Source organism: Rhinopithecus bieti, unplaced genomic scaffold (genome assembly GCF_001698545.2).
Source record: "Rhinopithecus bieti isolate Rb0 unplaced genomic scaffold, ASM169854v2 scaffold_32422, whole genome shotgun sequence".
In the NCBI taxonomy this organism is placed as follows: Eukaryota; Metazoa; Chordata; class Mammalia; order Primates; family Cercopithecidae; genus Rhinopithecus; species Rhinopithecus bieti.
This window is the reverse complement of record NW_016814631.1, coordinates 2,814,999-2,839,122: the sequence shown is the minus strand read 5'-3', so window position 1 is coordinate 2,839,122 and position 24,124 is coordinate 2,814,999. Positions and strand designations below refer to the sequence as shown.

The following is a 24,124-nucleotide window of genomic DNA, read 5'->3' as shown; positions in this document are numbered from 1 at the left end:
TCTTTGTTCTCATTGGTTTCAAAGAACATCTTTATTTCTGCCTTCATTTTGTTATGTACCCAGTAGTCATTCAGGAGCAGGTTGTTCAGTTTCCATGTGGTTGAGTGGTTTTGAGTGAGTTTCTTAATCCTGAGTTCTACTTTGATTGCACTGTGGTCTGAGAGACAGTTTGTTATAATTTCGGTTCTTTTGCATTTGCTGAGGAGTGCTTTACTTCCAACTATGTGGTCAATTTTGGAATAAGTGTGATGTGGTGCTGAGAAGAATGTATATTCTGTTGATTTGGGGTGGAGAGTTCTGTAGATGTCTATTAGGTCTGTTTGATGCAGAGCTGAGTCCAAGTCCTGGATATCCTTGTTAACTTTCTATCTCGTTCATCGGTCTAATGTGTACAGTGGGGTGTTAAAGTCTCCCATTATTATTGTGTGGGAGTCTGAGTCTCTTTGTAGGTCTCTAAGGGATTGCTTTATGAATCTGGGTCCTCCTGTATTGGATGCACATATATTTAGGATAGTTAGCTCTTCTTGTTGAATTGATCCCTTTACCTTTATGTATTGGCCTTCTTTGTCTCTTTTGATCTTTGTTGGTTTAAGTCTGTTTTATCAGAGACTAGGATTGCAACCCCTGCTTTTTTTTTTTGTTTTCCATTTGCTTGGTAGATCTTCCTCCATCCTTTTGTTTTGGGCTTATGTGTGTCTCTGTATGTGAGATGGGTCTCCTGAATACAGCACAATGATGGGTCTTCACTCTTTATCCAATTTGCCAGTCTGTGTCTTTGAATTGGAGCATTTAGCCCATTTACATTTAAGGTTAATATTGTTTTGTGTGAATTTGATCCTCTCATTATGATGTTAGCTGGTTATTTTGCTCATTAGTTGATACAGTTTCTTCTAGCATTGATGGTCTTTACAATTTGGCATGTTTTTGCCATGGCTGGTACCAGTTGTTCCTTTCTGTGTTTAGTGCTTCCTTCAGGAGCTCTTGTAAGGCAGGCCTGTTGGTGACAAAGTCTCTCAGCATTTGTTTGTAAAGGATTTTATTTCTCCTTCACTTATGAAGCCTAGTTTGGCTGGATATGAAATTCTGGGTTGAAAATTATTTTCTTTAAGAATGCTGAATATTGGCCTCCACTCTCTTCTGGGTTGGAGAATTTCTGCCGAGAGATCTACTGTCAGTCTGGTGGGCTTCCATTTCTGGGTAACCCGACCTTTCTCTCTGGCTGCCCTTTACATTTTTTCCTTCATTTCAACTTTGGTGAATCTGACAATTATGTGTCTTAGAGTTCCTCTTCTCAAGGAGTATCTTTGGGGTGTTCTCTGTATTTCCTGAATTTGAATGTTGGCCTGTCTTGCTAGGTTAGGAAAGTTCTCCTGGATAATATCCTGCAGAGTGTTTTCCAACTTGGTTCCATTCTCCCTGTCACTTTCAGGTACACAAATCAGACGTAGATTTTGCCTTTTCTCATAATCCCATATTTCTTGGAGGCTTTGTTCATTTCTTTTTACTCTTTTTTCTCTAAACTTCTCTTCTCACTTCATTTTATTCATTTGATCTTCAATCACTGATACCCTTTCTTCCACTTGATCAAATCAGCTACTGAAACTCATGCATGTATCACATAGTTCTTGTGCCATGGTTTCCAGCTCCATCTAATCATTTAAGGTGTTCTCTACAGTGTTCATTCTAGTTAGCCATTCGTCTAATGTTTTTTCAAGGTTTTTAGCTTCTTTGCGATGAGTTCGAACATTCTCCTTTACCTCGGAGAAGTTTGTTGTTACTGATCGTCTGAAGCTGCCTTCTGTCAGCTCGTCAAAGTCATTCTCTGTCCAGCTTTGTTCCATTGCTGGCCAGGAGCTGCATTCCTTTGGAGGAGAAGAGACGTTCTGATTTTTAGAATTTTCAGGTTTTCTGCTCTGGTTTCTCCCCATCTTTGGTTTTATCTACCTTTGGTCTTTGATCATGGTGACGTACAGGTGGAGTTTTGGTGTGGATGTCCTTTCTGTTTGTTAGTTTTCCTTCCAACAGTCAGGACCCTCAGCTGCAGGTTTTTGGAGTTTGCTGGAGGTCTACTCCCGACCCTGTTTGCCTTGGTATCACCAGCAGAGTCAGCAGAATAGCAAATATTGCAGAAGTGTTGCTGCCTGATCCTTCCTCTGGAACCTTCGTCTCAGGGGGCACCCGGATGTATGAGGTGTCAGTCGGCCCTTACTGGGAGGTATTTCCCAGTTAGGCTCCTCAAGGGTCAGGGACCCACTTGAGGAGGCAGTCTGTCCATTCTCAGATCTCAAACTCTGTGCTGGGAGAACCAGTACTCTCTTTAAAGCTATCAGATGGGGACGTTTAAGTCTGCAGAAGTTTCTGCTGCCTTTTGTTTAGCTGTGCCCTGCCCCAAGAGGTGGAGTCTACAGAGGCAGGCTGGCCTCCTTGAGCTGCAGTGGGCTCCGCCCAGGTCAAACTTCCTGGCTGCTTTGTTTTTTTTCAAGCCTCAGCAGTGGCGAACGCTCCTCCCCCAGCCTCACTGCCACCTTGCAGTTTGATCTCAGACTGCTCTGCTAGCAGTGAGCGAGGCTCCGTGGGCATGGGACCCTCCGAGCCAGGCACAGGATATAATCTCCTAGTGAGCCGTTTGCTAAGACTTGGAAAAGCGCAGTATTAGGGTGGGAGTGTCCTGATTTTCCAGGTACCGTCTGTCACAGTTTCCCTTTGCTAGGAAAGGGAATTCCCTGACCCCTTGTGCTTCCTGGGTGAGATGATGCACCGCCCTCCTCCGTGGGCTGTACCCACTGTCTGACAAGCCCCAGTGAGATGAATCCGGTACCTCAGTTGGAAATGCAGAAATCACCTGTCTTCCGCATCACTTACGCTGGAAGCTGCAGACTGGAGCTGTTCCTATTTGGCCATCTTGGAACCTCCAATCAAAACATTTCTTTTAAATTATCTTCTGGAACTTTTTATAGTTTCATTTTTTGAAATGTTGAAGTCTTGATCCGTCTGTTATTTATACTGAAGGTATGGACCCAACTTTATTCCCCACTGCATTGAGACTTCACTCTTACCATATACTAAGATTAGGAACTTGGCATTATTCCAGACTTTCTATTCTCCTCTGTTCATCTAACTATTTATGTGCCAGTTTTAATCGTTGTCTTTTTTTTTTTTTTTTTGAGACAGGGTCTCGCGCTGTTTGCAAATTTTTGTCAGTTGTGCAGTGGCGTGATCATAGCTCATTGCAGACTTGAACTCCTGGGCTCAAGGGATCCTCTTGCCTCAACCCTTCAAGTATCTAATTCTACAGGCACATGCCACCACACCCAGCTTTTTTTCTCCCCCACCCCCGCTAGAGACAAAGTCTTGCGGAGTTGCTCAGGCTTGTCTCAAACTCCTGGCCTCAAGTCATCCTGCCTTGGCTTCCCGAAGTGTTAAGATTATAGGCGTGAGCCACTGCACCCAGCTTAATCATTGAGTGTTTCTTGTGTTTTAACATGAGTCAGTTTAAAGCAATGTGTGTTTAAACAAATGTGAATAAAAATGTACTTGGTCTATAATCTTCTTACCATACTACATGGAGTACAAGTAATTGAAAAGACAAAAATCTCCTTGCTTGGCAACAGAAATAAGAGGTGTCAGAGTAGTCAGAGCATCAATTATGAAGCACTAAAAGAAGCAACAGGGAACTAACTATATGGTTGAAAACTATTAAGGTTCAGGAAGGCAGTGTGGATAGTTTCCCTAAAACTTATTTGTGTAATGTTAATGCATCATTCATTCTTCCATTTGTTTAGAAAGTATTTATTCACTATGTTGTACCCTTTTTGATATTATTGATGATTTCAGTAGTTTTTAAAGATGAAATTGCTTCTTGAAAGACGAGTCCATATATAAGATAAACACCACCATCCCACCCAACTCCCCACTCCCCCCAACCCGGCAAATAAGAAAAGATGGGATGCCTGTAATCCCAGCACTTCGGGGGCTGAAGTGGGCAGATTACTTGAGGTCAGGAGTTTGAGATCAGCCTGGCCAACACGGTGAAACTCCATCTCTACTAAAAATACGAAAATTTACCAGGCATGGTGTGGCACATGCCTGTAATTCCAACTACTCAGGAGGCCAAGGCAGGAGAATTGCTTGAACCTGGGAGGTGGAGGTTGCAGTGAGCACAAATTGTACCACTGCAGCCTGGGCCACAGAGTGAGTGAGACTTCATTTAAAAAAACAAAAAATAAAAAATAAGAGACAAGTGTTATTTGAAAAAAATATCAATTTTTTAAATCTTTGTTTTTTGTGGTTTTCTTTTGAGATGGAATTTTGCTCTTATTGCCCAGGCTGGAGTGCAATGGTGCAATCTTGGCTCACCACAACCTCCGCCTCACGGGTTCAAGTGATTCTCCTGCCTCAGCCTCCCGAGTAGCTGAGATTACAGGCATGTGCCACCACGCCTGGCTAATTTTGTGTTTTTAGTAGAGATGGGGTTTCTCCATGTTGGTCAGGCTAGTCTCGAACTCCTGACCTGAGGTGATCTGCCCGCCTCGGCCTCTCAAAGTGCTGGGATTACAGGCCTTTTTTTTAAATCTTAAAAAGCAAAGCATATAGCACAGTATCTGGCATTGTTGGTGCTCAGTATTTGAGCAAATGAAAGATTACATTTTCACTTCTTTCCCCCACTGTATTAATGATCTTTTGAGTAGTTTATAACATATAACAATTAGAATGCTAGGAATTTATGTATCATCCAGAACTGAGATACTCAGCGTGGTATTGTTGGACTCAATATAATAATGGTGAATAATTAGTATTTCAGCAACCTAATGGAAATAATACAGTTACTCTTAGTAGATTGCTTTGCTTTGGGTTAGAATTTTATTTGAATTCAGACCTCAAGATATTCTGAATCTCAGGTTGGCAGTCTTGGAAAAATGATTTATTATTACTTAATAAATGCAGTCTGTCTGAAAGACAGATCCTTTAAGCATGGTATGCATAGAAGAAAAACAACATAAGGAGTCCTAAGTGTGAAAAGGTTGGAGAATGTCCAGCCTCATGTTTTATATACAGGAAAATTGAGACTCAGTTGTTTTTATAATAGGTCTAAAGACACTCTTAGTTAAAGGTAGTGAAGACTTGAACTCATGTCTTCTGACTCCAGGGTCTCTACAGTTGCCACTAGACAGCACCTTTATTTCCAGATATATCATTTGCTAGTAATTAAAGGAAAAAAAGAGAATAGTGTTTTTAAGAAATTCCACTAAAATTAAGTATGCATTATTTTGAAAGAATGTTTTATATGTCATGTACCAGGATTTTTTATAAAACATTTAAGATGTTTTATTACATGGAAAATGTTCAAATTATTGTTTCAGATACCAGATTGATATTTGGGTGGATCATGTAAAAGCACTAAATGGCTGAGAAGCTGTGAAATGTTTGTTTTAACTATTATTACATCAGTGACACAGCCATCTACATTACTTGATTTTCTTAAGATTTAAAACTTTAGTAATAGTCAAATTTAAAAAACACTCAACAGGCTTTTTGGGTGATGTTATTCAAGTGTGTTCTTTTATTCCAAGCTTTCTGGTTCGTGTTAAGATGATTCATAGATTATTAGAGCCGAAAGAGATTTTCAAGTTCCTTAAGACTAATTCATTTTACAGTTGAAGAAAACATGATAAGGAGAATATCTGCTGCCTCAACTCAAACCCAGTTAGCTGGGCTCTAGTCTGCTGCATTTACCAATGTACTATTGTTGTTTTTACTTTATTACATTTTGTGTTAATACAGAACATTAGACTTCTTTTTTTGCTTTACCATTAAAAAACATTAATAAGTTCTTACTTAACATCATTGATAGGTTCTTGGAAACCACTACTTTAAGTGAAATGACATATAACGAATCAGTTTTACCATAGGTTGATTGATATAAACAAGAGTTAAGTTCTTTTTTTTTTTCTGAGACGGAGTCTCGCTGTGTCGCCCAGGCTGGAGTGCAGTGGCCAGATCTCAGCTCACGGCAAGCTCCGCCTCCCGGGTTCCCGCCATTCTCCTGCCTCAGCCTCCCGAGTAGCTGGGACTACAGATGCCCGCCATCTCGCCCAGCTAGTTTTTTGTATTTTTTAGTAGAGACGGGGTTTCACCGTGTAGACCAGGATGGTCTCGATCTTCTGACCTCGTGATCCACTCATCTCGGCCTCTCAAAGTGCTGGGATTACAGGCTTGAGCCACCGCGCCCGGCCAAGAGTTAAGTTCTTATAACATATTTGTGATTAGAGAAATATCACCAAACTTCTCAATAAAGACCCAAATTGCAGTATTAAACAGTGAAATAAATAATGAGCTTACATATACAATTAAGAAAGTTTAATAAAAACAAGATAATTGTTTACTCAATGTGAGTGATGGCAGTCATAGTGGTGGTGGGTTAAATCGAAGAATAAATGTTTGCAAAGTGAAAGTTGTAAGGAGTACTTCCTACCACCACACAATTCAAAAACAAACAATAACAAATATGGTGGGCTCACTGAACACTTGCATACTGTGTTGTTTATTGTTGTGCGTTTGTATGATGTATTCATCTGTTCTCACAGTGCTATAAAGACATACCTGAGACTGAGTAATTTATAAAGAAAAGAGGTTTAATTGGCTAATGGTTCTGCAGGCTGTTCAGGATTTTGCTTCTGGGAAGGCCTCAGGAAGCTTACAATTGTGGGAGATGGCAAAAGGGAAGCAAGCACATATTCACATGGCCAGCAGGAGAGAGAGAACGAGCAAGAGGCGCTACACACTTTCAAACAGGCAGATATTGTGAAAACTCTATCAGGAGAACAGCAAGGGGGAAGTCCGCCCCCATGATTCAATCACCTCCCACCAGGCCCCTCCTCCAACACTGGGAATTCCAATTCCACATGAGATTTGAGTACAGACACAGAGCCAAACCCTATTATATGATTATCATGCATTTTACAGATTTTGATTTTACATTAATTTATATTCATTCAGTCATTCATTTTCTAACCCACTTGTTACAGTTCAGGATTGAGGTTGGTCAGAGCCTATTCTAGCAGCTTAGGGAGCAGAGGCAAGAACCAACTCTGGACAGGTGCCATTCCATACCAGGACATGTGTGCATGCGTGCATGCATGCGCACACACACACACACACATACACACTCACACACACACACGACACTCATACTGGGACAACTTAGACCTGCCAGTGAACCTAATGTGCATATCTTTTAAATGTGGGATGAAACTGGAGGATCTGGAGAAAACTTATCCAGATATGGGCAGAACATGAGAACTCCACATAAGACAGTGGCCCCAGGTGGGATTTGATTTTTTTCTCATCAATATTATAACAAAATGATGTTGAACAAAACAACATTATTTGAGGACCCACTGAGTATATTTTCTTTTTTTTAACTTTCTTTTTTTAAGTTCAGGGGTACACGTGCAGGTTTGTTATATAGGTAAACTGTGTCATGGGGGCTTGTTATACAGATTATTTCATCAGCCAGGTATGAAGCCTAGTACCTGTTAGTTATTTTTCCTGATCCTCTACCTCTTTTCACCCTCCACCCTCTACCCTTTGATAGGCTCCAGTGTGTGTTGTTCCCCTCTATGTGTTCATGTGTTCTCATAATTTAGCTCCTATTTATAAGTGAGAACAGGCAGTATTTGATTTTCTGTTCCTGTGTTAGTTTGCTAAGGGTAATGGCCTCCAGCTCCATCCATGTCCCTGCAAAGGATATGATCTCATTCTTTTTTATGGCTGCATAGTATTCCATGCTGTATGGTACCACATTTTCAACAAATGGTGCTGGGAAAACTAAATATCCAAGCTATTCAAAATACACTGGCTCTGTCAGCACTCCAAGTGAAGCAAGACAAAAATTAGTCTTTTGGGAAGCCCTTCGAAACCTAAAATGTTGGATGCACATTCTACTCATCTTTACCCCAAGGGAGAAGTTGTGATCTGGAATGCTGTCTCCTGGCACTAAGTTATGCTGACTTAGGGGGCTGGTGTGGGTAAAGTGAAATTGTTCTTAAAATGTTTCAGTGTGGCCGTTCTTGGCTTTGTGCACCTCTGGGGTACTGCAACTTCTTAACTGGATTCTGGAATTCTCAAAAAGGTATTTTGGTCTGTATGTCATTGTTAAATCAATGTATGAGTGAGGAATAAGGGCTGGGACTTCCTGTTCTACCCTCTTGTTGGTGTCACCCAAGACTTCTTTTTTATTAAACTTTTTATTTTGATGGCCAGGCATGGTAGCTCACACCTGTAATCCCAATGCTTTGGGAGGTTGAAGTGAGAGGCCAGGAGCTTAAGACCAGCCTGGGCAACATAGCAAGATCCTGTCTCTACGATAAATTAAAATATAATTAATAAAAATTTTAATTTGAGAAAATTGTAGATGCACATGCAGTTGTAAAAATACAAAGAGATGCTGTGGACACTTTGCCTTGTTTATCTCTGGTAACATCTTGCAGAACTGTAGTACAATATCACAACTAAGGTATTAATATAAATATGATACAGAATAGTCCTGTCACCATAACAGTCCCTCATGTTGCGCTGTTATAGCCATACCATCTCCCCCACCCCCAACCCTGGATTGAGTGGAAATTCTGGTCCCCATATGGTCTCCACTGACACCATAGTGAGGTGACATTGTTCCCACTAGTTCTGATTCTCCTTTATTCTCTCCTGACACCACTCCAGCATGGAGGGGAGGGGGGTAGGTAGGGGTAGAAGTTTAGTGTCCCTACATGATCTCCACTGACACTACTCAGTTTTTTCTGACACTACCACATCAGGGAAGTTGGGGAGATTTGTTACAGCTTTGCAAGGGTGAAAGTCCTTCTCTGCCTTTGATACATAGATAAAAGTGGGAGAACAGGTTTTTTTGTGTGTATTTGGCTGGACTAAGGTGTGTTTTGTCTAAATTTTCTTCCTTGCTAGGCTGCTTCTTTCCTGGTTCTAAAAGTGAATTTGTTATTTTTACAAGAAAATTTAAAATTGGATAAGTACTTAATATATATATATTTTATTTAAAAAATATAGTTTTGAGATGGGGTTTTGCTGTGTTGCCCAGGCTGGTCTTAAACTCCTGAGCTCAAGCAGCCCTTGCTGCCTTAGCTTTCCAAAGTGCTGATTGTAGGTGTGAGCCACTGCACCCCGCCCAGTACAGTTTATACAATTCCAGTTAGTTGTGTTTATTAACAGTATTGTGGAATCTTCCATAAGTTTCTGAATAATATATAGACTAATTTGTAGTAAATTGTTAAATCATAATTAGATCATATAAGGAGAATCGTAAGAAAGTGTTTTGTGGGTTGAGTTGTTTCATCCTAAGGCTGTACTTAAGTTTTTCTTTATGCGAACCTAATATTTGAAGTTACTTTCTTCCCACAAACAGAATTGTGAAAATGGCCAAGTGCATTATTTTTACATTTTTCCCAGTGGGTGGTTTTACAATGAGAAAATCTCAATCAGTCTGTCTCTCTCTTTCTGTCATTTTTAAAGAGACAGTGTGTCCAAGCTGGAGTGCAGAGATGCCATTACAGTTCACTGCAGCCTTGAACTCCTCTGCTCAAGGGATCCTCCTGCCTCAGCCTCCTGAGTAGTTGGGACTACAGGTGCATGCCACCATGCCCAGCTAAAGTTTTAATTTTTTGTGGAGACAGCTCCTTACTGTATAGCTCAGGCTGGTTTTAAACTTGTGGCCTCAAGTGATCCTCCTGCCTTGGCCTCCCAAAGTGTTGGGATCACAGGTGTGAGCCACTGCACTGGCCTCCATCTTTCCTTTTACTATGAGAGGAGAGACTGAGGTTCATTAAGCCTAGAAAATAGGTCTGAAATGAAGAAATGAAGTTCAATATCTTGACAGTTTCTTGTCTCTATCATGGTGTTAGAATGTTTCAAGAATCCTAATGCCCAGAACTTCTTAAATGTATAGATATAAGAACAGTAGTTCTTTGTTTGTTATTTGTTTTACTACTGAAAGGTAGTATATGTGCTGACTGTAGCCAGATGCCTGGATACTGGCCCCAACACCTGCCACTTGGTGGCTGTGACTTTAAGCCAGTCATATTACCTGTGTTTCAGGGCCTTTAAGTGTAAAATGGGGATATTCATAGTCCCTACTTCTTGGGGGTCATTGTGAGGATTACTAAACTAACATATGCAAAGCATTTGGAACAAGCAATAGGAATCCTGGCAGAGGAGTGTTGTGGTGCAGTGTTTGGAAGCTGTTGCGGTAGACATTTCAGTATGTGTTTCTTCCTGCTGAGAGATCAGGTCACTTGTGTCATATGTCAGACTTGTTTAATCCAATTTTTGGTGTTTTTCTGTCTTAGGGAAATCATAACTAATGGAGTTTTTCTGAGAAGAAACAACCAAGAGTGATCTTTATTTTACGAGCAACATTTTAACCCCACTTAAATAAACTAAAAATTGAAGATGACTCATTATCCTCACAAGCTGCTCTCAAACATCATTTTCACAGCAACCTTTTTGTCTTACTTAGTAGAAGTAGTCACAGTGTGTCTTTATTGAAAAGCTGAGCCTTGAAAAGAATTTCTACTAAATAAGCCAACTAAGTGAAATCTTCCTTATTATTAAGATGAGTGGTGAATGTGCCTCTGGGGAGTTCCTGAACTCCCCAATCACTTCCATGCACCGTATTGACTCTGAGTCATATACAATGTGCACCGCCCTTGTTGTGAAGTCAACCTATTGCAAACTATTTAGGGACCCTTGTATCACTATTAATAACGCCTGCCAGACTGTTCTTTGATTTGCATGACTCATTTTGGGCTCCAGAATCTTCTTGTTAAATAAAATTTCTGGCAAAAGTGTAAATTACTACATTTGTGTAAGGTTTAAAAAAAAAAGATGAATGATGAATTTATTCACCATAACCAGGTTCATATTCTTTGTTATCACATGCTTTTCATTTTCCTGTTTTAAAGAAAAAATAGCAGCCAGTCCTGAATTTGAAAACTCACTCACACTTTTATTTGACTAAGTTACAAGCTTTCCAAAGGCATTTCCCAGTTCATCATAAATTGATCTTTAAAACATTTTTGAAGAACCTTTATTGCTGTTGTTTCTGTTCATTTTTAGTGTTTTGAGGAATATGTATTATTTACTATTTTGTATTCCTCCTCCGTCCTCTCGGAGGTGTGCTGGATGCTGTGTCATGACCTGGGATTCTGCCTTTTTGGGGGCAAGACTGGACTAAGTGCATTTTCCCTTTGGTACTGTGTTCACCAAAAGGCAAACATCTTCCTGAAAAGTTCTTTGTCAGTAATTTTATTAATAAACATTCACCAAATTAAGAACCCTTCACGGCCGGGCGCAGTAGCTCAAGCCTGTAATCCTAGCACTTTGGGAGGCCGAGACGGGCGGATCACGAGGTCAGGAGATCGAGACCATCCTGGGTAACACGGTGAAACCCCGTCTCTACTAAAACTACAAAAAACTAGCCGGGCGAGGTGGCGGGCGCCTGTAGTCCCACCTACTCGGGAGGCTGAGGCAGGAGAATGGCCTAAACCCGGGAGGCGGAGCTTGTAGCAAATGTAGCAAAAAAAAAAAAAAAAAAAAAAAAAAAAAAAAAAAAAAAGATCAATAAAATGCACAAATTAACAAAATCAGTGCTTCTGTTCAACTTTAAGGGTAAGAGCAAGGTTAATTTCACCACTCTTCAGGTTATGCTTTTTGAGCACATTAAAATGCATCATTTTGTCCGGGTGTGGTGACTCATGCCTGTAATCCCAACACTTTGGGAGGCCGAGGCGGGCGGATCATGAGGTCAGGAGATTGAGAACATCCTGGCTAACACGGTGAAACCTCGTCTCTACTAAAAATGTAAAAAACTGGCTGGGCGTGGTGGCGGGTGCCTGTAGTCCCAGCTACTCGGGAGGCTGAGGCAGGAGAATAGCGTGAACCTGGGAGGCGGAGCTTGCAGTGAGCCGAGATCGTGCCACTGCACTCCAGCCTGGGCAACAGAGCGAGACTCTGTCTCAAAAAAAAAAAAAAAAAAATTCTGTTTAGTAATGACTGTTTTTTTAGTGTCTCTTTTGTTTCCAAGATGATTCTGAAACTGATCTTAAGAAGAAACCTCTAACAAATTATTTACCTTTTTTTTATTGTTTTCATTGTTTTGCTCTTAGCCAACATTTTCTCTTTTTAGTTGTCCACAAGAGTTTATTTTAAATTTTGCATTGTTGATTTTTGACTTTATAAGTACTGTATATTTGGCTTGAAAATTAGGCAGAACTAAGGGTCTGAGGGTCTCAGCTGGAAGACCAGATTGGCAGTGAGCTGTATGTAAAAGAAGAGGTGGAGTCACATACAAATACTACGTGTTCCATTTGATCCCAACAACAGGGCAGCAGGAAGGGGGACTTCTGTAGCTCACATCAGTCTAGTAGCTAAAGATCATGCCAAGGATGCATTCCACCTGTCCCTGACCTTCAGGGACATGACCATGGTGGTCCAGTAGGCTCCCTTGGGTCACATGTACTCTTACCTGATACGTGGCCTCAGGCTACCCTGGGAGAGAACAAGGTCCCGACTATGAGGCCCACGCTGCCATCAGGATCATCCTTGCTTTCATGTAGCTAAAAGTCAACCACCTAGAGCCTTGGGAGCCAGGGCCTGTGCATTAGGCAAAGGCTGTGAGCAAAGCTGTCAAGGAGCAGGCATTGCCAGTGCCAGCCCTGCTTATCCTCAGGGCTATATGTAGGACTGGTGCTACCGCCCGTCCTTCCCACTTTGGTGTCCCCAGCACTACCCTGTTCCGGGATCTCTATATTGAGGGAGAGGCCCAGAGCAGCGTAAAACGGTGCTTTCAAAAAAAACTTTTAAAAGTGTAATAATGATAGGCTCACAAGAAGTTGTAAGAATGGTACAAAGAGGTTGCATGTACCCGTCACTCAACTTCTTCCAGTGGCGATGTCATATATAACTATAGTACGTTTTCAAAACCAGGAAATTGTCATAATACAATGAACTAGACTGCAGACCTTACTTGGAGCCCTACCAGTTCTCATATAAATGATTTTTAAAAATCACTAAAGATGGATAATCATGCTATTGTTCATTTCTCACATTAACAGTTTTGAACCAGAAGCCCCTGCTTCTAGTTCTTAAGAATTTTTAATTATAATTTTTTATTGTGAAAACCTCACTGTAGCAAAGTGAGCTTGAGTATTATTGGATAGTTGGGTATTTATAAACAAATTTATAGTCTAACATTATTGAGGCATAAATTCAAGCTGGCAATGGAAACAAAGATTTTTTTTTCAAAGCTTTGCTGTGAAAAATGAAAAGAAATTATTTTATTGTGAAATAGCTATGCCTATTCCAAGGACTTTGAGAGAAACTGGGAGTTCCAGTGGAGTGGCATTAATCATTTGGATCAGTGGCATTATCTTTCTTGCTGCATTGGCTTACCATGTTTTAATACCTCTGATACCACTTGCTACTCATAAACATTTATCTTCTTCAGCATCTCTGAAAGAGTTATGACATCAGTGATCATTGAAAGGCAAGGTTCTCCAGTTCGCTTATAAAACCTTTTAAGAGTTCTCTAATTCAGAACTCCCTCTTCAACTCTTCCGTAATAACTGGAGCTCCATAAAGATGCTCCAGGAAGATTTGTATGCCAGAGGATTCACATACCCATCTGAAAGAAGCACAGATCTACTGAGCAAAAACATGTCAAGTGGGCATTTCTTATAAGATATCACAGTCCCTGGCAACTTCAGACCTTTAAAATCATGTATAAACTCCATATACTTCAGTGAGATTTTGGTGAGCTTATCTCTGGAACATCTAGGGACATCATGATGACCCATCATGACATGGGTCATCCTTGGAGCCAATCTGGGCAAACCCCCGGCATTTACTTACTGGATTAAGCCTTAGGGGTTTGGAGCTGGTAGGATGTTGCATTTAGTTTCCTACCTGTTCTTTTAGGAGGCTATTTAATGTAATGGTTAAGTATTCAAACTCAAGAGTCAGACTGCCTGGAGTCAAATTCTAGCATTGCTGCTTATTATCCGTATGACCTTGGTAGAGTTTCATATCTTCTTCATGCTTCAGTATTTTTCATCTGTAAGGAAAGTAATCATGCCCATTTCATATGGTTGTTATGGGAATTAAATGAGAAGTAAGGTACTGGAACAGTGCCCATATTGTATCTGCATTGTAGCTGTGTACTGTGGTTATAGACTGTACCAAGATGGGAGCATCAAAGGGAAAATCAGGGACAAAAGATAGATCATGGCAGAATGGGTTCAGGACCTCTCCAGATAAAGGGTGAATGAATATAATGGATGTTACAAGCCTGAGTGAGGGAGGTGTAATAGTTGAAGTCCATGAGCAAAATTGAGGTCAGAGAAGGCACAGACCTAAAGTAGTTACATGAGAAAAAGTTTATCCCGAGCAGTAACTGAACAAAAATAAATTAACAATGAATTATTGTAGAGTGGCCGTGATTATTTAGAGTAACTGAAACCCGTCATGGGAGAAGTGTGGGAAAACAGTCACATCCTACTAATAGAAGTATGAATTGGGGTAGGTTTTTGGGAGACACTTAATTGGCAAAATAAATTTAAGGTCCTTAAATATGCATACCCTAAATTACTCTTTGATTCTACTTGTAGATCTTTATACTATTGTAAAGCAACTTAAATTTACAACAGGAAGATCCTAAGTGAATTATGACCCATCCAAATACTGTTACTGATGTTCAAGTTAAAAGTCATTCAGTTCTTGACCACATAAATCTATGTCTTTATGCTATTTCTATGACCAGTCTGTTAGTTGAACTCTGTAGAAAGTAATCTTCTCTATATGTGAAGAAAAGTCGACTCAGGCTTTACTGTAGAATAAGAGAGCCTGAACTCCACGTTCTTATGCTGTGAGGTAATGCCTCTCTAGACTGTGGAGAGCATTTTTGTTGCTTTATAATATTGCTATTGGCAAACCCATTAGTCCTGTATAATAACAATACTGAAGTAATGCTGTTAAGTTTCTTGATTTTTTAAAATTGAGTATAGAAGTTAGAGTTGTAACATTTAAGTTATTCTTTAAAATGTATATAATGTTTATGCAGATAGTAAAAAACAAAAATCAGTAATATGACACTCCATTTAGCAAATTGGCAATGTTTTTTTTACAACTTTATTGAGGTATAATTGAAGGATGATAAACTGTACATAATGTCTACAGTTTAATCAGTCTTGACATTTTCATCTCCCCAAAAGATTTCTCATGCCCTTTTGCAATCTATCACTCCCACCAACTCTACTCCCCAGACAATCACTGACCTGCTTTCTGTTACTGTTGATAACTGGCAAATATATATATATTTTTTGAGGTGAAGTTGCCTGGGCTGGAGTGCAGTGGTGCGATCTTGGCTCACTGCAACCTCCGCCTCCTGGCTTCAAGCGATTCTCCAGCCTCAGCCTCCCAAGTAGCTGGGATTACAGGCACCCGCCACTATGTCCAGCTAATTTTTTGCATTTTTAGTAGAGACGGGGTTTCACCATGTTGGCCAGGCTGGTCTCAAACTCCTGACCTTGTGACTCGCCAGCTTTGGCCTCCCAAAGTGCTGGGATTACAGGCATGAACCACAGTGCCCTGCCTTAAGATTTTTAAATAGTAATTCCCCATGCCAAAATAGGAAACAAGGTGCTTTCATGTGTCTCTGTGGGAGTCTGATATTGGTACAACTTCTTTGGAGGGCAATTTGTTAGTGTCAAAAACCCTAAAATATCCTTTCAACTAGCAATTCCACTTCTAACTTGAGGAAATAAATTTTCATGTGAATAAGAATTGAGTTATAAGAATGTTCATCACTATGTTTATAATTGCAAAAGACTGGAGATAAATTAGATGTCCGATGATATGGAATTGTTTAAAGAAACAGTTCCCTGTAATCCCAGCACTTTGGGAGGTAGAGGCAGGCAGATCACGAGGTCAGGAGATCAAGACCATCCTGGCTAACACAGTGAAACCCTGTCTCTACTAAAAATACAAAAAATTAGCTGGGCATGGTTGCAGGCGCCTGTAGTCCCAGCTACTCAGGAGTCTGAGGCAGGAGAATGGCCTGAACCTGGGAGGCGCACTCTAGCCTGGGCGACAGAGGGAGACTCTGTCTCAAAAAAAAAAAAAAAGCAAACCAGAAACAGTTCATATAATGAAATTTTATACTTTTAGTATTAGCAGTAGAAATATATTGTTTTATAAACAATGACAGGATCATATGGTATTCCTATGTATTTAAGTTGTTTTTTCAAGTAAACGACAGCTAAAAAGTGCATAGATAAAACAGGATTAAAAACATGTCTTTAAAGCAAAATGTTGAAAGTGATGTCCTCTGGCTGATGAGATTTATCTTAATTTTTTCCAGTGCATAATGTTTTCTTGTAAAAAAATACTGAAATTTTTTCCTGATTATAAAAAAACTAACACATGTTAATGTACAGAATTTGAAAGCTAACATTAAAGGAATAAAGAAAATACATAAAATACGATTGATATACAGTCATCCCTTGATATCCATGAAGAATTGGTTTCAGGACACCTTATAGATACCCAAATCCACAGATGCTCAAGTTCCTGATAGAAAATGACATCATATTTGCATATAACCTATGTACGTATTCCAGTATACTTTAAATCTTCTCTAGAGTATACAACATCAAATATGATGTAAATGCTATGTAAATAGTTACTATATTAGTTTTTGAATTTGTATTGTTTTTTATTGTTGCATTGTTATTTTTTATTGTGTGTGGGGTTTTCTGTTTTTGTTGTTGCTTCTCTTTGCAAATATTTTCTATCCACAGTTGGTTGAATCCAGGGATATGGGACTTATGCATGCAGAGGGCTGTCTGTATTATTTTAAGCTATTTAAAGATTTTTTAAAAATACTTACAAAACTCTTTTATACTTAATGGCATCAGGATAAAGTTCCCTGTACCTTGGCCCCTGTGTGCCCCCACCTGCATTTGCAATTCTGACTCTCTGTATGCTCTTGTGATAAGGCATGGCCCAAGGTTTCCTAGAACACAAACTCTCCAGGTCCCTGCCCTTGCTCCTGGTGGCCATCTTTTATCAGTCCTCTTCCTCCTTGGCTGTATTCTCCTCATCCTTTGAAATTCACTGTCATCATCATCTCCAGCAAGCCTTCCCTGAGCTTTTAGCACTTCTCCTTTCCCATTCCCACTGCTCTCTCCACCCATCTCTAGTGAGACCCCTATCACATTGTGTTATCCATTTTCATTCCTCCCCTGATAGACTGAGCACGACTTGAGGTCTGGACAGTATTGGTTGGTAGGATGCCTGAAACTTAACTAGCACAGTAGCAGTTGGAGCTTAACTAAGAGGGTATGTGCATGTGTGTAATTGAATGATAGAAATAAAGATGTGTTGGGATCAGACAGCCTGGAGTATTAGATATATCTGTGTGACTGGAGCATGGGATCTTCATGAAATATTTAGTAGACAAAGATAGAGAGATAAGTAGGAGACAGATTATTAAGGGCTTCCTAGGTTATCCTAAGGAGTTTGGGTTCTATAGTGTAACTGATAAACTGGTGAAAGACCTTTAAGTAAGAGAATGTTCTAGCCTTGGCAAAATGGTAGAATAGGAGGCCCTGGAACACAGCAATTCAATAATAATTGATAGACAGATTTTCTTTGTGAGAAATCCAGAAACCAGTTAAGAGGTTCCTGTATGCCAGGTGAGCATGAAACCAGCCAGATCTTAATTAGCAGGGAAATTCAAGACACCCTCATGCCATAATCCCTACCCACAGTGCAGTGCCATATAATCAAGACAACTACCCCCCACCCGCAGCTTCTTTCTGCCTGGAAGGGGAAAGATGTATACTATGCATCCAATGCCTTAGCTTTTCTGGGGCTACCCAGAAGACTGGCTTCTGTCTGGCAAGTCTCAGAGTGCTGACAGGACATGGCATATTTTAGCAACCCCGGGGCCAATGAAGACAGAGATGGCTGGTGGTGGTGGTCACCATCCTCTGCTCAGCCAAGCACAAAGCTAATAGTTGAAAAGCTCCAGCTTTCAACTTTTTCCTGGAGAGTCAAAGAGGTATGCCATGTATCCAATGACCCAACTTATCTGGGAGTTGCCTGAAGAATTGGCTTCAGTCTTGCTTGTCTCAGAGCTCTGATGGGACTGAGACAAGCAAGGGACTGATGCTTGGGGACTGCCAAAAACAAAGAAGGTGGATTACACTAGCATAAAAGTTTGAGAGGTCTCCAGAATCTCTGTCCAGGCTGATTGGTTAGGATCTTCTCCAGTATGAGGCCAGTTTATGAATCCTAGGAGGAAGTGGTTGTCTTATGTAATGTGCAGACACAAATACAGAGAATCACGGAAAAGTGAAGAAACAGGAAAATGTTTTCTAAATAAAGGAATGAGATAAATCTCAAGAAACTGACCCTAGTGAAATGGAGATACGTAATTTACCTGACAGAGAATTCAAAGTAATCCTTATAAACATTCCCACTGATGTCTGGTGAACAATGCATGAAAAAAAGTGAGAATTTCAACAAAAAGAGAACTTTTAAAAGTACCAAGCAGAAAGCATGGAGCTAAAAAATACAATAAATTGAAAAACTTACCAGAGGGATTCAATAGCGGACAATGTCAAGCAGAAGAAAAGATCATCAATCTCAAAGACAGGTCACTGGAAATGACTCAGTCAGAGGAGAGTTGGGCTAGCCTCCAGCATTTCCCAAAGGGTTAGCTGTTTTATTCATGCTATGTTAAACGCTTAGACATAAAGTAAACTTGCGAATCCTGGGTTAAACCAAGTTGAATAGATTTTTGTTCTTTGAGGTTTCTGATTCTTCACTATGCTAATGTGTATTTTTAATTTCACAAAAGGCATTTGTATTATGTAATTTGCATTATTTTCGATTTTTATTTATCATGGAACCATTTTCTTTGGGGACTGTGTTATAGAACACATTTTGGGAAATGGACACTGAGAATCCTAGCAGCAGAGAAACACTGAAAGCTTGAATCAGAAGGTTAGCATCAGGAGAGGAAGGGGCAAGAACAGGGAATTAAGTTTTGTCTCTCAGAGCACATCTCTATGAGTGGTGACTTACCAATAATTTTAAAAGATAATATCATTTGAGAATTATTGATACCTGATCAAAAGACATTAGAATAAGCAGTTTGAAATGTGGTTTGAAACTTCTCTGAGACAAATGATAGTCAAAGGAAAGTGCTTCTCTGGTATGGTTTGAGCTCCATCAGCTGATGACACAGCCCTCACTCCTCTTGATGGACAGAGGACAGAACCTGTCCATGGCCTGGCTTGAATTAATGTACTGGATAATCCCTGCAGTGGTCAAATTCTTGAGATGTTTGAGCAACATGATAACTACTTGCTTGTGAGTAAATCAGAGATGGTTGCCAGGAGTCTAGGTTGGGTCACGAGCAGCCACATGGTGGTATGAGCAAAGCAAGTTAGAGACAGTGCTAGTTTTGAGATGACACCCATTTGCTTTTTTATGTGTTTGTGAGTTAGAGTTGTCTATGGGACATCCTTGTGGAGGTGAGAGGACCACTGGGCTGTTGAATACATGCATTTGTACCTCCAAAGAAATTTGGTCTGATTAAGCCTTTATTTTACCTGATGTGCCTCAATTGCTCTATGTGTTGGGGTTTCATGCCTCTTTTATGAGATATAAAATATTAAAATGCAGGGTGAAGACACTGCACATTCCCAATTTTCTCCCCCAGTGTACTTTCACACATCAGTTTCCCTTGTCCCTTTATAGCTTCCCTACTACACACAGGTCCCATTGAAACCACTTTTTTTGGATGTTTTAAACTTCTAATTTTAGGAAAATTGAAACAAGACATTATTCACCTTTTAATAGAAACTACAGTTGCCTCTACAGTATGACAAAGATACTTGATTGCCAGGATTTCTCATTTCTTTGTAACTACACCAAGTAAAGCCATTGAGTTAATACTATAACATGTTTTTATTTTAATTATTTTAAGTGTAATAACAGTGTTCTTCATTTTATTTATAGCTCCAAAAGGAATTCTTCATTTGTCTCCTGATGTTTATCAAGAGATGGAAGCCAGCCGCCACAAAGTAATCTCTGGCACTACTCTAGGCTATTTGTCACCCAAAGATATGAACCAACCTTCAAGCTCTTTCTTCAGTATATCTCCCACATCGAATAGTTCAGCTACAATTGCCAGGGAACTCCTTATGAACGGAACATCTTCTACAGCTGAAGCCATAGGTTTAAAAGGAAGTTCTCCTACTCCCCCTTGTTCTCCAGTACAACCTTCAAAACAACTGGAATATTTAGCAAGGATTCAAGGCTTTCAGGTATGAATTAAAAGCAAAAACAAAAAACAGAACAATTCATTAGCCTCAGATCCTTCATCTCTATCCATCACAAGGCTCATTCTTGCCTGCTAGTATGGCCTACATGCCACTTACATTTTAAGTTATTTAGGAACACAAAGGACAGACAAAAAAAGAGCCGTATGCACATGCCTCATTTTCTCTTATTTTTGATCTGTCTAGTAATTCTTTTGCTGCCTGTCTCTTTTCCATTTTCCTTCTTCTTTTCTTTTCTTTTTTAAGCATTTTTCATACTCTTCACTGTCTTCCACTTGATCTTGATTAGGTGTGTCTATCTCTTCACTCTGTCTTCCACAAACAAAAATTCTGCCTTCAGACATTTGGTGTTAGTATTTCACACTCAGTTCTCCCTTTTTTACATAAGGATTGAATTTCTTTTTATGATGATTTTACCTTTATTGTAGTTTTGAATTTTGCATTCTGTTGCTAGTATTGATTCAGGTACACCATTAAGATACAACATTCTAGAAGTCTGTTACCTTAGGAGTTAATTAAACATGATATTTGAAGAATAATGAAATGCTTTATAGTTGTTTGAGGCATAACAATGTGTATTTGTTTTACTGGATCATGTTTTGAACTGACTAGGAAGGGTAGCATCTGCCTCAGATGCTACCAACAATTCTGTTTCACTGGGTAGTCTAAAACTAGCTTGTAGTTTAACTTAACTTGTGTATGTGAATTTAGGGATGGAAACTTGTTTTCCCTTATTTATTCTTTGTTTCCTTTTGGAAAAAACCCCACAAAAATCAGCACTCCTTTATGGATACATCGGAACTTTTAAAAGAATTGTTAACTCTAGGAAAGGGAAATGTCTGTCTTGATTTCTTAGTTGCCTTGAAAATCATGTACTGAACTGTAACCGCTAACTTGACTGGATGAACTACAGTTTGCTTGTGTGTAGAGAGAGTATTGCTTTCTCAGATTTCACTGTTTTCATCTCCTTTTCCATCTTAGTCTTTATTCCTTAAGACCAAAAACTGTAATATCCTTTAGAAATGCTCTAGAAGATCTGTATTGTGTAGAATGATCATGTATTTATAAAAATTTTACAAGTCTAGATTATAAAATGAAAAGAAGGTCATGTGTTTTGGGGAGTATTTTGCATGTTTGGATTTTTTTTTTTCCCTTCACTGAACCCTTCTGATTCTTTCAAACTATTGCCAGGTAGTTGTTAGTGTTTTTAATTGGACTCTTAATATGAACTTAAAGAAGCTGTTACCAGTTATTGGCTCTGTCATCTGAAATTTTAACCACTTAATTTAAAGTTATAATTTTAGAATTTGTTTTTGTTGTTTTACCTTAAGAAACACAATAAATCACTGTTAAAAAAGATCTCGATTTATATAAAGTACTGGAAAAAAGCTAAGTAATTTTTAGTTCTGTCTATAATCTGCACAGGATGAATTAGAAATAAATTGTGATGAAAAGAAATTCACTGCTTATTTATGAATCTAGTCATTTAGAAATGTCTGAGAGTAACACTGCATTCTTATAGAAACAAAGCACAAATTGCATTCAAGCTCTGAATTGATTTTTTGCTTGGAGCTATTGTTACAGTAGATGTAATTTTGCTACCGGAACATCTTAATTTTTTAAATTTGTTTTATTTCTAAGCTCTTGGCAACGACAGTAATTATAATTGTAACATATCTTCACTGTAGTCAACACGTAGAGTCTGCTTCCCTCATTATTGCATTGCTTAAGCCTTTTAAAAGCTTATGCTGACAAAATATACTCTTTTTTATGGACACGTTATACGTTTCCAAATCTGTGTATTGTGATTTTTACATACTAATGAATATAAACAGGTGATTTTAAAATATTACTGTGCTTCTTTGGTTGAATGAGCTGGTATTGATGTAAAATACTGTGTCACTGATGGACCACTACCTGCAGCTAAGCAGTGAGCAGAATCTCTGGGAAATGGCTTAGTCCGGCCACATGCATAGCCCTTCTTCATAATGTTGCAGCAGAAGGTTCTTTGTGGTTACCCTCTCAGGTATATTTACCTGGTAGAAAAACATGTAGATTGTTTCTGTTACTTAAATGTTTTAATTGGACTGCAGTTTAGAAATTATAGGACCAGCTTGTTACAGATTATGTGCTATTCTGTTACTTTTATTTCGGAAACTTAAACACAATAAATTCTTTTTCTGTGTTTCTAGGTTAGAACTTTTTTATTTTATTGCAAACGGAACAGATACTATTGCTTATTGAATATTGTGTAAACCCTTCTTTGGCTTTCCTTGCCCATCCCAATTTGATTTAAACCTACTAGAGTCATTGTATGTGACAGCTATATTGTATTACAAAGTAAAAATATGTGAGTGTATTGAAAACAAAAGTTGTTTTAACTTTTAATTTTGTTTCATCACCCAGTCTTTAATTTGAATTTATACATTACGGAAAGCTACTTTGATCAACTGTAGGTATCCAAGCTCAAATTCTTTTAAACCTACAAAATAGGTAAAATTATTATACAATTAAAGTTATTAATAAAACTGACTTAAGAGAGCAGAATGTGACTCAACACTTGCACATTCTCAGCAGTTCTTTTATTCTTGTTTGGTCTCACCTAAAGTTTTTATCGTATTTTAGAATCGAACCTTTTGGATCTCTGTCAGAAATGAATGTTTATTTCTTTCAAGTATTATCAAGTATTAATACATTTTGTTTATATTCTTTTAAATGTTTTTATTCAATAGTTCTGTGAACTTCAGACTTTGTTGTTCAGGCTAATCGTATGCTTCTGTAACTTCACATTTTATAAGAACTCATTCAAAATTGTAGTCCTACATAGTGTTTCAGGGTTCCTTGTTGTGTACTCTTTTATTACAATGGCAAAATGTTTCAAAATCATTCAGCTTTTTAAAGAAACTTACTATGCAAAAGACACTCTTGAAATGCTGTGCATTTGAACTGAAGTGAAATAATTTGTTTCATGTCGTACTTTGCATTATTCTACATTTTCACATCTTTAATATGCTTTTCTATGCTAATTATATTAGATGTAAGTGGTTTCTTTGTTTAAACTAGTCATTAAAAATTAGGTTGAAAATGAAAGTGGATTATTTTAGTAAATCATCCCTTCTAGATGGATTTCATTTCAGTTTGCTATTCTGTGCCTCTTCTGTGAGCATCATCCACTGAAACAGTGTTGTTTGTGAAACCTTCCAAGTATAGTAAAACAAACTAGGTTTTTTTTCCCTCACATAAATAATATAAAGAAACACTTAGTTGGTGTTTTAGTTAAACTACAATTAGTTTATTGTCCAAAATCAAGGAGTGTTTTATGGAGGGGCCTCTCATTATTGTATTATAATCATGCCGTTTCCAGCAAGATGAGACTGTCAGTTAAATTAAAATTTTCCTTTTCAAATATAATTCACGCTTAATACATTTCAACTGATATGCCTCCTTTTGTGGAGTTCAATATGATAATAGCAGGTTTTTGTAGCCACAGGCTTCTTTTAAGTACTTATTTTTTAACAATATGACTTTAGTGTAGATTACATTGGGATGGGGCTGGTGGAAGTCGGGGGTAGTGACTGGTCTCCCTGAGAATCTGAGAATCAACCTTTCTCCTATTTATTCTTATCTCTCCTATACCTCATGTTTTCCAATCCATATAGTTATCATCAAGGTGGCTATTTGCAGCAGCTTTTTTTTTTTTTTTT

The 24,124-nt window shown here is 38.8% G+C and overlaps 1 protein-coding gene across 7 annotated transcripts in view; it reads left to right on the top strand.

Annotated features, from left to right (window-relative positions):
• STAU2 (staufen double-stranded RNA binding protein 2) overlaps window positions 1–24,124 on the top strand; it is a 344,502-nt gene that overhangs the window by 187,691 nt on the left and 132,687 nt on the right. For all 7 annotated transcript variants that reach the window (XM_017851604.1, XM_017851602.1, XM_017851600.1 and 4 more), the window contains one exon: window positions 20,098–20,405. In XM_017851604.1, the coding sequence (XP_017707093.1) occupies window positions 20,098–20,405 (308 nt within the window). The remainder of the gene's footprint in view (window positions 1–20,097; window positions 20,406–24,124) is intronic.